The 13,237-nt window shown below is 40.9% G+C and overlaps 1 protein-coding gene across 1 annotated transcript in view; it reads right to left on the reverse strand.

Annotated features, from left to right (window-relative positions):
* LOC146367496 (potassium/sodium hyperpolarization-activated cyclic nucleotide-gated channel 2) overlaps positions 1 to 13,237 on the reverse strand; it is a 35,482-nt gene that overhangs the window by 9,948 nt on the left and 12,297 nt on the right. The window contains exon 4 of the mRNA XM_084911953.1: positions 8,735 to 8,953. Coding sequence (XP_084768079.1) covers positions 8,735 to 8,953 — 219 coding nt within the window. The remainder of the gene's footprint in view (positions 1 to 8,734; positions 8,954 to 13,237) is intronic.

The following is a 13,237-nucleotide window of genomic DNA, read 5'->3' on the forward strand; positions in this document are numbered from 1 at the left end:
ATCGAGTAACGTCCCCTGAGAAGGTTTGCTCGCAAGACCACCCCACCACCACCACCCCCCACTCCTCCACCCCCACCCAAAAAACCCTGAAAGGCTTGTGGCTAACTTCTTCCACAGACAACAGTATGTCAGATGTTGTGTGTCCTGCCAGAGGCCCCGAGCAAAACAACGAGTGCCACCTGCTCAAACACTGTTGCAAGCTCTGAATCCTCCAGTGCAACATATAAACTCCTTAACTGAAAATTGTTTGCTGTCAGGAACAGACGGCCTGGCTCTCTGTTTGCAGAAGAAAATTACAGTTAGCAAACAATGATTTTAAGATGTACACGACTGAATGCATGTGTACTGTACTAGAAGAATTATTGTCTCAGATCCAAGCTGCACAATGGAACGAAAGCTTCCCTTTTTTCATTTCCAGGCTTTATGACAGCAGTACTATGACTGTGAACATCCTGGTCACACTAATACACTAATAAGAGACGAACGACAAACAAGAAACCAAACAGACCCCACCGATGAGTACCATTTCACTCTACTAGGGTCACATTGCTTAAACACAGAGCTTTATTTCTGTTAAGACTTGTTTTGAATTATCTCCCTTGCTATTGGCTGAATATTTTTCATTATTCATGTAATGTGAATGAAACTCTCAGGGGGAAAACAGCGGACAGCGGGGGACGATCTCAGAGCTAATAAACTGAGCAGATATTATTAAAACTGAATAATAAATAATGATGTGCATACACTGACACCACAGTGCAGAAGTAAATGCAACATTTTTTGCTTTTTTCCCTTTTCTGGGACATTTTTTCCTCTTACACAGTCACACTGACACTCTTTATCTGTTCAACTGCACATTAAAGCAAATATCTCATAAGCCAGTCACATGGCAGCAACTCAGCAGAGACATGGTCAAGATGACCTTGACCGAGCATCAGATCAGAGCATCAGATTGAGGTATGAAACAGTTTTAAGTCACTTGAACGTGATATGGTTGTTGGTGCCAGATGGGCTGCTCAGAGTATGTAAGAGGCTGTGTGATGCCATCATGTCAATATGGACCAAAATCTTTAAGGAATTTCCAGCACATTATTAAAGAAATATGCAAAAGGAGCTACATTAGCAGTAGCTAATGTAGCTCTCAGTGAGTGTATAGTGATGCAACATTCAGGATTATATCACAAGTGTGAGCAGTCAGTGAAGTGAGCATACAATACTGTGAAAAAAGTCTTAAGCAACCCCTCATTTACAGCAATTTATTGAAACATGCAAACATACCTGGAAATACAGCATATAACGCAAAATCAGAGTTTGTACAGTTCTAACAAGGTCAGTATTTAGCATGACCACCTTTATTCTTAAACACAGCCTAAACTGTCTCTGGCTTTTTTCTTGTAATTTCTTTAAGTGGTCTTCAGGAATAGTGCTCCAGGCCCTGGGGAGGTCGATCCATGAATGATAGTGTTTCGTTGGGTGTTTTTCTACCTGGGTATGGTTTTAAAGCACTGGCAGTGTGTCCAGGATCATCACCATACTAGAAAATGAAGCCTCTGTCAGTCTGATGGTACTTTCCATGTTCATAATTCCATCATTCTTTAGAGCAGGGATCCCCAATCCCAGTCCACAAGGGCCGGTGTCCCTACAGGTTTTAGATGTGTCCTTGATCCACCACAGCTAATTTAAATGGATAAATTACCTTCTCAACATGTCTTGAAGTTCTCCAGAGGCCTGGTAATGAACTAATCCTGTGATTCAGGTGTGTTGACCCAGGGTGAGATCTAAAACCTGCAGGACACCGGCCCTCGTGGACTGGGATTGGGGACCCCTGCTTTAGAGGATCCCTGAAACCACCGGCTGAAAGGTAAACCCAAATCATGCCAGGGCCTCCGCAGTGCTTTACAGATGGCTATAGACACTCACTGTTGAATCTCTGTTCTGACCTCTTCTGTGGATATTGGTGACCCGTTCACTCTTCATATATTAGAACTAGAGAAAGGGGATTTAATTTGACTCTTTGCTTGCTGTCTGTTATCTGTAGACACAACAGTGGTTCGTCCCTTGTGTCAGGTGCCTTTTTTTTATGTTTGAACAATTTGAAAAAAAGATTGCTTTTAAAAGGTACAAGAACTGGACTGAAAAAGCAGACAATGTCCAAAGATGGCCAATGACCAGTGTCCTTCAGAAATCCTGGAAAGCTATTGCTCAAAAATTACAGGAACGCTTGGCTCCTTGGGAGCAAAATATTAAGAAATAGGTGGTGCCTCAAGACTTTTGCACAGTATTGTAAACCTTGTCCAGATGAGACGGTGCCATGGGCTTGAATCTGCTGAAAACAGTTTTGGTCTTTGGGTATGCTTTGCCGGCAAAACAGCCGTAAACTCGTGAGTAACTTGTGACAAAAAACACAAAAGTCTAAAAACGGAATACGAAATTTGACTGCAAGATTTTTCTATGTACTTTCAGTACCTGCTATATTTCAAATGCACGGAGCCAAAACAATGAAGCTGTGTTCTGTGTAGGTTTAATATCACCCCTCCAGATTCACACTACACAACTATTGTTCCTGCAGAGAGGAAATGGTAATGCAGTGAATGCAGATTGTTCTGTAGTGAAAATGTACTGTCACCGTGCCCAGAAAAAGCAATGCGTGCTTCTGACTGATAGCGTCATCCTCAGAGCTTCCTTAAGGAAAACAAAAATAAACATAAATAAACCTAACATGCAACATCTGAATTATTCAGCATCCACATAAAGAAAAGGCCCCCTGCCGGCGCAGCTCCACAGCTCTTCTGACGGAGTTACGCAACACAAAGTCTCACCTGCATGAGTGAATCTGCTTCCTGACATCTGCAGATGGAGGGCAGCCTGAAGAAATGACCCCGTGTCACAACTCTTTACCCGGAGTGTCCATGCCAACACTGCGCTCTTGGTGAGCAGCCCACACAATAGGAAATGCTGATTGTGTGAAAAGAGTAGGTGTCGAGGGGGGGTGGCAGTGAGGGTAAACCTCACAGAGGGAGAGGTGCAGCGACCGTGTGCGGTTACGCATGAAGCTCAGTCCCGCAGCTTGAGTCGGATAAGGCTGAACGAATAAGGCAGCTAAAGCTTATCTGATTGAACTGAGATGGTGGCATTTAATGACTTGGCTTTGAGTGCCATGTCATAGTGCGGCGTATCGATCATCGCCGGGTAAACGTCAAATCTCTCCAGTGTCACGGAGGAGAGAAAACAAGCGTCTGACCAGTGCGTCACAGCGCCCACAGGGGACTGACAAACACCCAAATGAGAGTGAAAATGACATCCATTTTCTGTGTCACTTTGATGATGCGGCAGCAAACCGCTCCACTGACATTTTGTCATCTAAACCGCTGTTTGGGATCTATTTGCTTTTCGTGATTTGTTATTCAGAAAGACATTTAGGGAGCGCTTTGTCTGTGATTACATTTTCCCGCTTTCAAACCCATGAACTACTGAGCCAGCATCAGGTTTTTACTCCTTTCTCTCCCTTTCGCTTGAGTCACCTCCTCTCATTCATCCAAAAACTCTCCATCCTAATTCGGGTTCATCCCGAACGGACATGTGGATGTATAATACATTCACTCCATCCCCGGCTAAATCACCTCATTACATTATGAAGCACATTCACCAAAGAGAAGGAAATCAGATAACAGTAAGTAAGAACTTGACTTCTCTGTCTTCAATTCAGAGATGTGTACAGAGGGAGGAAAAACACGCTGTGGGGTCTCACACAGAACACAGTCTCATTAAACAAAACGGAGCTTCTGAAGAAATACAGGAAATCATATAATTCAGTCAAAGGCAGAGACAGCCAAGGCTTGACTCAATAGAAACTTTTATTTAAAAACCAGTAATGTCCAATAATGAATACTATCAGATACAGCTAAAAAAGGATGGTTTTTGTTGTAAATGTGAGTGCAGGAATCTCTTTACAAAGCCCGCCTGCCTCTGGGTAATTGGGGGATGACTAAAAATTGTAGAAAAGAGTTTTTGGTACCCTAGATGAGGGAAGGGAGGTTAGTGGTGGTGGAGCACTGTTGTGTGTTTTCTGTCTCACTGACTCAGATCAGCCTCTACAATGATTACAAAGGAGAGATGATTATTTCACGTAAAACCCCTTTTTAGTGTTATAAGTAAAAAAGAGTGTATCTAGTATATATAAATATAAAATCCAGTCTGATCTTTAAAGATTCTCCACCTCTACACAGATTCACTTATTCCTGCAACTAGAAACAACTTTATTAACAAGCCACACTTAGTAAAGTGTGATGTCTAGCACTGACACAAGTATAAGGGGGAAAAAATAAAAGCGTGAGACATGTTAATCACAGGTCATGTCTACAAATTCCTTGTGCTGCATTCATACAGACCTTGACCCACTTTTCTTTACAACATTGCTTGAGTTCACTGACGTTTTGGGGCATTCATTTATGCACAGCTCTCTCAAGGTTCCACCACAGCATTTCAATCACGGTGAAGTCTGGACTTTGACTGGACTATTGCAACACCTTGATTCTTTTCTTTTTTTAACCATTATGTTGCAGATTTGCTGCTGTGCTTGGGATCATTATCCTGTTGCGTGATCCAATTTCAGCCAAGCTTTTGCTGTCAGACAGACTGCCTCACATTTGACTCTAGAATACTTTAGTATACACAGGAGTTCATGATCCACTCAGCGACTGCAAGGTGCACATGTCCAAAGCCAACAACAAGAAGATACAACTTTGCAAATCTAAGCCATGCTGCCATGTTTATATTAGAGAGAAGAAGCTTTCTCCTGGTGACTTTTGAACAAGCCATGCTTGTTCAGTCTTTTTCTAATTGTACTGTCCTTTAACTGTCCAGTACTTTAACATTTAATATGCTAAGGCCTGACCTCACTGAAGAATGATGGACTTCAGATTGTTTATAAATGGCCTTATATCCCTTCCCAGATTGACAAACAGCAACACTTGCTTCTCCAAGATCATTGTTGATGTCTTTTCTCCTTGGCATTGTGGTAACAGTCATCTGAATGCTCCTGCAAACTCCGCAAACCTCACACTTTCCAACAATCAATTCATCAACTGCAGTTGATCAACAGCGCCTGGCTGCTTTCTACCCTCTTGGTTCCTATGTAACCAGTAAGGGTGTACTTCATCTTTCACACACTGCTTCTGCATTTTGTTTTTGTTAAATAAATAATGACAGGGTGTAATATGTGTTGTTTTGTAATTCATCTCAGACTGTATTTACCTCATTTTAAGATCTGTTGTGGACCAGATTACTTTCATTATGTCCCAATACCCAAAACCTTAGAATTGAAGTCTACTTTCTTTTTACCATGATTATTCACCTCATACAGCGCTACACAAAACTCTCAGAACCACAAAGTCAGAATCACAAAATGCTGCACCTAAGACATGATTTTCCAGATGTCCAAATGAGCAGTTATGCATGTTTTTGGTATGTCATTGTAGAGCTATAGCAATATGACATACAGCATATTCACTGAGCAAGGAATCAGAGGACAGTGCAGTTATATGGTATCCCAAATCAACGGTCAAATCTAGAATCTAGAATCCCTGAATTCATAGTTTTTATCATTTTCATTGTTTTCATTGGTGTATCAGATTTGAATCTGCAAAAAAGAGGCACAAGTAGAACTGCTGTTCTTTCTATGCCCCTCTGCTATGTGTCACTGTGCACTGTTACTATGTATAACTAACACAAAGGTCTCTGCACCAAAGCCACCAAGCCAAATTCTCGCTAAATTTAACCTGCATGAATTGTGACTCTGACATTTCTTCTGGGTTGAAAAGGAACCCTTCACACAATGCTAGCTCAATCCACACTGGGGCTGTAACAGACTGCCAGCAGACGTGTTTTGCTAACACTCTCCAAAATGATAAAAATGCCACTCACAGTCCTATCTGGAAGCATTGCAAATTCACCCGGCAGCATCAGCCTCACTGGCATGCATGGCACTTTTCTGCTCTCTGAGGTTTTTTTATTTCTTTAATAAACATGCCTGCAGCTCAAATACTAATCCTCACAGAGCAGCAGAAAAAAAATATGACAACTGGTCAGAAAAAAAGGTTTTTAAGGGAAATGCACTTCTTGGCCTCAGCAGAAAAACTGTATATTCTGGGACAGGGTGAGGACGTATTAGAAAATGTCTAAATCTGAAAGAATAAACATAAAGAGCACGGCATTATGAAAAAATTCTAATGTCAAGGCATGTAGGTTTCGTACTCCTCACTTCATCCTTAAACTGGATAACATACAGGCTGGTTAAGGATTAGACAACTCATCACAGCTCTTAAATTTTTAAAGTTTTAGTTTGCTGAGTTCATCCTGCTTTTGGTGCAAATTCGACAAGATTTTTAAAACTGGGGGGAAAACTTAAACTTTGCACATCTGGGTGACTTGTTCCTCAGACAGAAACACAAAGGACCTTCCTCTCGCCTTGTAACTCCCATCATCCTGGGCAAACTGACGACAAGAGCTTCAGGCAGCACTCTGCTGGCTGAATCGTTTTCTTCTAAACCGTTTATTGGACATGATTTATACTCAAGTGTCCTGCCACATGGCAAAAAAACTCTTTGGGGAGAGCCGCACAATGCTAGCCAAACACCAAACTGACAAAAAAAAAAGAGAGAGAGAAAAACTCCAAACAATGTGAATTACACAGCATTCAAATATCTTGCAGTGCACCAGGACTGTCTCTCCCACAGGTTTACCCTCCCCCTCAGTTTGCTTTGTATAGCAGCCAGTTAGCAATAGCACTGTACCTTTCAAGGACACCACCACCAGAAAGGATAGAGATAGAGGAAGAGAAGGGGAAAAAAGAGAGAAATTGAGATCCGGAGGTGAGGAGAGTGAGAGATCAGGAAGGAGATACGCCAGAGAGAATCAGGTGGAGACATTTAAGCAGTGCAGGGGAAGGAAAAAGAGGGGTGGAGCTCATGTAAAGTGGGATAGTTAAAGATGCATAAGAGATGATATAGAGCAGAGGCAGAGTGAGATCCAGTGAGTGAGTGACCAGGAAGTGAGAGACTCTGAGAGAGGGAGGCGGCCATGATGGCTTACGTCACCTTCAGGATGACATTGCCGGGACACACAGGTCTGCTGCCTCATCAATTCTACTGCTGCTCAAGGGGACATCATATCACACAATCACACACACACACACACACACAGGCACAGCCACAGCCTCTGGCAATGTGGCTCTACCTGGCCGAACACACCCGGAGCCTCTGATTGGCTGCTGAAAGCCAGCAGCACTCCCACTGCTCCCTAGCCGGCAAGACTCTGCTTGGAAACAGAGCGACTGTGCTACCACGACAGGCCACTGCTGCAGCGCGGCTCAGCGCTGCTCTGATCCGCGCTCAGGTTCATTGTCCTTATGACAGCATATACGGGTTCTTTAATGGCGCCTGATGGTGTGCCGTTAAGGTCACAACCTGAAGTGTTTAGGAGTAGGTTGATGCCACACACTGCTGTTACACTTCCTCACACACATACAGCCTGTTGTATGATATGTATTATCTATTATTGATAACTAATTACGTGACCTTATGGTTTAATTTTCATTTAATGAGCAGTAAATATCTAAATCGGCTGCAAACAAAATGAGGATTGTAAAAAAAAAAAGATCCTTTTTGACCTTCAGTTAGTAAATACTCTTCCAGATATAGTGAAACTGATCTAACTCCTCCCTTGACACTAACTACCAATCTGTCTCCAGTGATCTTTACGTCAAATCATTACCAATGTCAGCATCTGCATGTCTGACATTAACCATAAGGACCTCTCTATTTTATCCAGCTCTGTTCAACATGAACATAAAGTTGTTTTCTTCTGTAAGATCTTGGACTACATGAGATTAATCCTTGGTAACACTTGCTAGTCATGCATATTAGCAATCTTATTAGCCTACATTTTTACATTTTAGTTAACAAATAGTGTAAAAGTGTAGGCTTGTTTGAACACATATTACTGCTTACTGAATTTTGTATCTTGCTGGTCATAGTTCCATTAGTACAATGATTGTTCTGGACTATAAAGCTGGTCCTGACCGCATCAGGATGAGTCTTTGACTGTGAGGTGACTTATCAATCATAAGTTGTTAGCCAGTGAGCATATGATGGTTAATCCTCATTTTTTAATCTAACCAGACTTAATTTTTTATTCAGTATGACTCAAAATGAGTGACTGAGCCCATGAACTCATCAGGAAAGTGTTTAAAGAGGTCAAGACAGAAAGCTGTTTTCCCATAGACTTCAACTGGAACAAAGACTTTTTCCAACCACAGCTGTCGTTATCTGGTGCGGGATGGATACATCGTGGCAATTCAGGGTTTAGTGTCTCACCCAAAGATGCTTCAGTACATAGACTGAAGGAGCCAGGGATCAAGCTTTGCTCCTTCTGATTGGCAGACAACCCCCCCAAAAACAACATAATGTTTAAGCTGAAGAGCTCCACAGAAGCTTGTGAGTAAATTTTGGTAGATGATCAGTGAGATTAGCTGCTTCTCTGTTTCATGCTAGGCTAAATTACTCAACTGATGGGCCACCACTTCAGCTTTAATGTTTCATCTCATTTTCTTATCCAACACTTTGCAAGCAGGTGAATAACTTGCTTTTAAAGGAAGAAATAAAGAGGAAATACTGGATCTAAAGAAAAACAGCTTGCAGAAAAGTGTTGAAATCATGGGATGGAGTTGTTTCCTCACCTTTTCCTGATATTGCCGTCTGGAGGAGTCCAGGGACTGGATGAGAGCTGTTGCATGGCCAATAAAAACAGCGTAGCACGTAGCTCCTACAATCATACTCAACATAGTGAGCCAGATATCTGATAGACTCTCCGGGGCTTGGCGGCCATAACCAATGCACAGCATGTGGCTCATTGCTTTGAAAACAGCAAAGGAGTACAGCTCTGACCAGGTGTCGTTCTGTGGAAAGACAAGAAAGGAGATAAACAAGGAGTTAAACACACAAATGTTACATTCAAATATATGTTTCAGACGAGGGTGATGCCATGGAGTAGGTAACTAGAAGAAAAGCTTTGGGGACAGGGGGTCATGGAGGAACAGTTATATAAATGAGAGCTCAAGGGACACAGAAGGAAAGAGGGAGGAAGGGGAAACAACACCGAGGGATTCCTTCGAGGCCTAATCAGGAAAGTAGAGACGGTTTGAAAGTTATTTCCTCAGAGAGGAATTATAATGAGAGGCCATTAAATATGCACTTGAAAAACTGTGTGAATCGGAATCTACTACAGCGGGGCAGCAGTCACCAAGCTGCTTGTGCGGCAACTCCAAACTCTTATTGTGACTTAGAAGGACATCTATGTTTCCGCCCACTTTAAATACATGTAATGAACACTTATTAAATGTTTTATTTCACTGTAACTTTGTCCCCAAACACAGCCCTTCACAGAAAAGTCAGATGAAAAAGGTCTTACTGTGCTTACCTGAGTCTGAACATGATGCTGATGCAGTTAATTCAAAGCCAAAAGTAGGATCAGAATCCTAGATTTTTAGCTATGTTTAATCTTTTTTCTACTAAAGAAACTCATTATCTGTGTAAGCTGTGTAACTAAAGCAGCGCACAGGGAAAAAAGGTTACAAACAGCATCCTCAGAGACCCTCAAGTCTTAAAGAAACACACACACTAAAAAACACACACTTAGCCTCACTAAATATGTACCAGCTACACAGAGGTCACAGGCTGCACTTAACAAAGGCAATCAGCTGCATTATATCCTCCCCATAACCTGCTGCAGAGAAGTGCATCAGCACTCTACTACAGCATTATATCAAGAAGTGTGCAGTTCTTCTCTGTTTCTTTCCTATAACGAAACTAACCAAATGAACCAAAGTGTAGCGCTTTTATGAAAAACCTGAACTTATTCAATGTTTTAATCTCAAAAATTAACATCATTGTTTTAAGTTCATGTAAAAAACTTTTTTAGTGCGATGCAAAATGTGTTGTGTGTATTCAAATGTTAACAATTTGACGATACAACAAGTACTGTGTCTAGCAGATTAATGCACAAATCAGTTTCTCATTATGAATATTTGGCTTAATTGAGGCAAATAAATGTAGTTTCTCTAAGTGCTGGTAACTCCCAAACCTGAAAACTAAAAAAAACACATGGGGTTTTTTTGTTGGTTTTTTTTGCTGTTTTCTGATTTGTTTTTATCTGATTCCTCTATTAGATTAGATACGAGAACAATCACTAGGTATAAAAGGTTAAAAAAAAATCACAGGTAGAGACTGAGCAGAGAGGTTTGTTAACATCCAAACAGCATAACTTTAAATGGCCACAAAGTGATAGAAAGAGCTCTCCATATGAGCTCAGGGAAATCAAAACTCCCAAAATAAATATAGCTCCACCAAGTGGGCTGGGGCTAAATGGTATATGTAAAAACAGAAAGAGAAACAGTGGAGTGAAGCAGATTGAATAATAGATGAACGATGAGCACTTTGATTCTGAAATAGAAACAGGCAAGAGAGAAGGAGAGACTCCATATCCTCGTAAGTCTCAATCGCTCTCCTCTGAGATTTCAGTTTGGGAACTATCCGTTGCTTTGATGGTAATCACCGTCTCCATTAGCCGCAGATAGTCTGTTTGAACTTGACTGATAATGCAGGGGCTTTAAATTTATCTTGCGGTACCCTAAAATGCTTCTTTAAATAGCCTGCAGCAACCTTGTTGTGCAAGATGCTTCACAAACACAGATGTGAAACGCACCTGCCAAACAGTTTGGGCAGGTTTATGTAACTCGTGTGCTGTCAAAATACCTTCACATTATCAGTATGCATCAGCACTTTATCCATGCTAGCAGCGGTGGGATGCTTTTAATTCTTTCCCCCATAAAGGCGACATTTGACAACCTCCCCTATACCATTAATGATGAGTTATGACACTTTGGTATATATCAATAAAGATGTGGTGTGACAAGAACTAGAATAGTTTCTGGGTTTTGTTCATAGGCAGAAAGCACCATCACTAACCTCTGACCTAATCTTTTTCTGTAAGCAAGTCTGAAATATGACAGAAACCACCCAGTTCAGATAGGAGCTGCAAGGGTTACTGTTAGTAGGGGTAAAACAGGTCATCTACCAATCAGAAGGTTGGTGGTTTGATCCCTGGCTGCCAGATTTCCTTGGGCAAGATCCTAACCCCAAGTTGTTCTCAAGTGTATCCATCAGAGCCCGATAGAAAAAAAAGTGCTTGTGTGAATGGCTGAAAGTGGTTGGGTAGAGCAGAAAAGTGCAATATGAAAATTGTTACGTTTACTGTAATTGCGGATGGTGTCAAAATACATTATATATATATATATATATATATATATATATATATATATATATATATATATAACAAAGTTTATAGTCTAATGAAAATTTGAAAGCAATCTGTTAAATTCTGTAATCAAAGTGTTACGCAGAGCAACAGACAGACCTTCCCATTCCCTGATCCAAATCACTTACATTGTTACAAATGACACAAAGTGCATGAAAAACAACAGTAATACTGAAGTGGAAAATGGAGCAATATCATACTGAATGATCACTATGCCCGATAAGCTGAACAAACATCTCAAAGATAATCGACAACCGTCTGAGAAAGTCGCTGCCCTGGCCTGTCACACGCCCACCAGTTTAGTTTACAACAGCTTATCAGAGTTCATTGTACAGTCAGCTTTGTCTGGTGCTTCCTCTCCTTCTGTTTCTCCCTGTCTGCCTCAGTGTGCGTGGTGTCTTTATGATCTGCAGTTTGGACAGTGAAATGTATTTATTTGGAAAGTGGAGGGCAAAGCATGCTCCACAGAGAGCTCATTGTAAGGTCAACAGAGAAGCTGGATTTCAGTATTCTGTCCAATATGAGCTGATGGCTGCCTGGCCCAGTGGAGCTACTTAATTTAAGCCAACTTTAGAGAAGATGAAAAGAACCGGAGACACTTTGTTATACACTGTGTTTCATGAGTTAGATATGGTGAGAAAATGCTTACTCTGTTTAGTCTTCTATCGTCTGTGTCATAGTTATAGGCCCAAAAACTGAAGGAGGACTTTTGCTCAGCTGGTCAGTTATACCAATGAAATCAATCAAATCCAAACAGCTCATGTTTACATTTGGAGGGGCTCATGCAAACAAAAATAGTACATAACACTAAAAGTTCAGTGTATCAACGTTACTCTTTGGACAGAGTCAGATTAGCTGTTTCCAGCATCTTATTTCACCGTCTCCACTAGAGTTTGATCGTCATGGTACATATCTCAGACTTATACGTGTCTTCTTTTTTTTAACCCTTGGTCAAGCTTTTCCTGCAAAGGTTTTGTGTTAAATTAAATGCAACTTATAAGTCATTTTTTTGTACTCACTGTGATGAAATGGTAAACCTGTGAGCGACAGATTAAAGAGGATTAGGCAGATGAAGCAGAGACCAACATGCCCTGATTTTTTTCCTTAGTACTGGCTGTGTGCTAAAATTATTAACCTGTCATTAACATCAGTTATTTTTTTGGACTTGACAAAACTCATTCAGAGAAACTGGAAAAAATATTTCTATGGAGTGAGTAGTGCTCCTCATCACCAAATATATATATATATATATATATATATATATATATATATATATATACATATATACTGTTTATCCATACACTCACTAGTCACTTTGTTTGGTATAATGTTCAACTGCTTGTTAATGCAAATATCAACCCCCCCAATCACATGGCAGCAACTTAGTTCACTAAAACATGGAGACAAACGGGATATTGTATTTGTTTTAAATGTTATGTACTTGTGTGGTACATGTATTTTTGACTTTTGCTGCCATGATGCCAGGTCTCTCTTGAGAATGAGACTTTTTAATCTCAATGAGATTTTTTACCTGGATAAATAAAGGACTAATACATTTGGCCTGATGATTTTCAAAGTGAACCTCAGAGCACAGGTGATTTAAGAGACTTTGAATCTAGCATGGTTGTTGGGCCAGACAAGCTACTCTGAGTATTTCAGAAACTGCTGATCTACTGGGATTTTCCCACACAGCCATCTCTGGTGTTTGCAGAGAATGTTCTGAAAAAGAGAAAATATCCAGTGAGCAGGAGCTCTCTGGGTGAAAATGCCTTGCTGATGTAAGAGGAGAATGGCCAGACTGCTTTGAGCTGACAGGAGGGCTGCAGTAACTCAAATAACCACTCAACACAACCAAAGTTTGCAGAGG

The sequence above is a fragment of the Perissodus microlepis genome, chromosome 18 (assembly GCF_051167445.1).
Source record: "Perissodus microlepis isolate ML-2025 ecotype Zambia chromosome 18, ASM5116744v1, whole genome shotgun sequence".
In the NCBI taxonomy this organism is placed as follows: Eukaryota; Metazoa; Chordata; class Actinopteri; order Cichliformes; family Cichlidae; genus Perissodus; species Perissodus microlepis.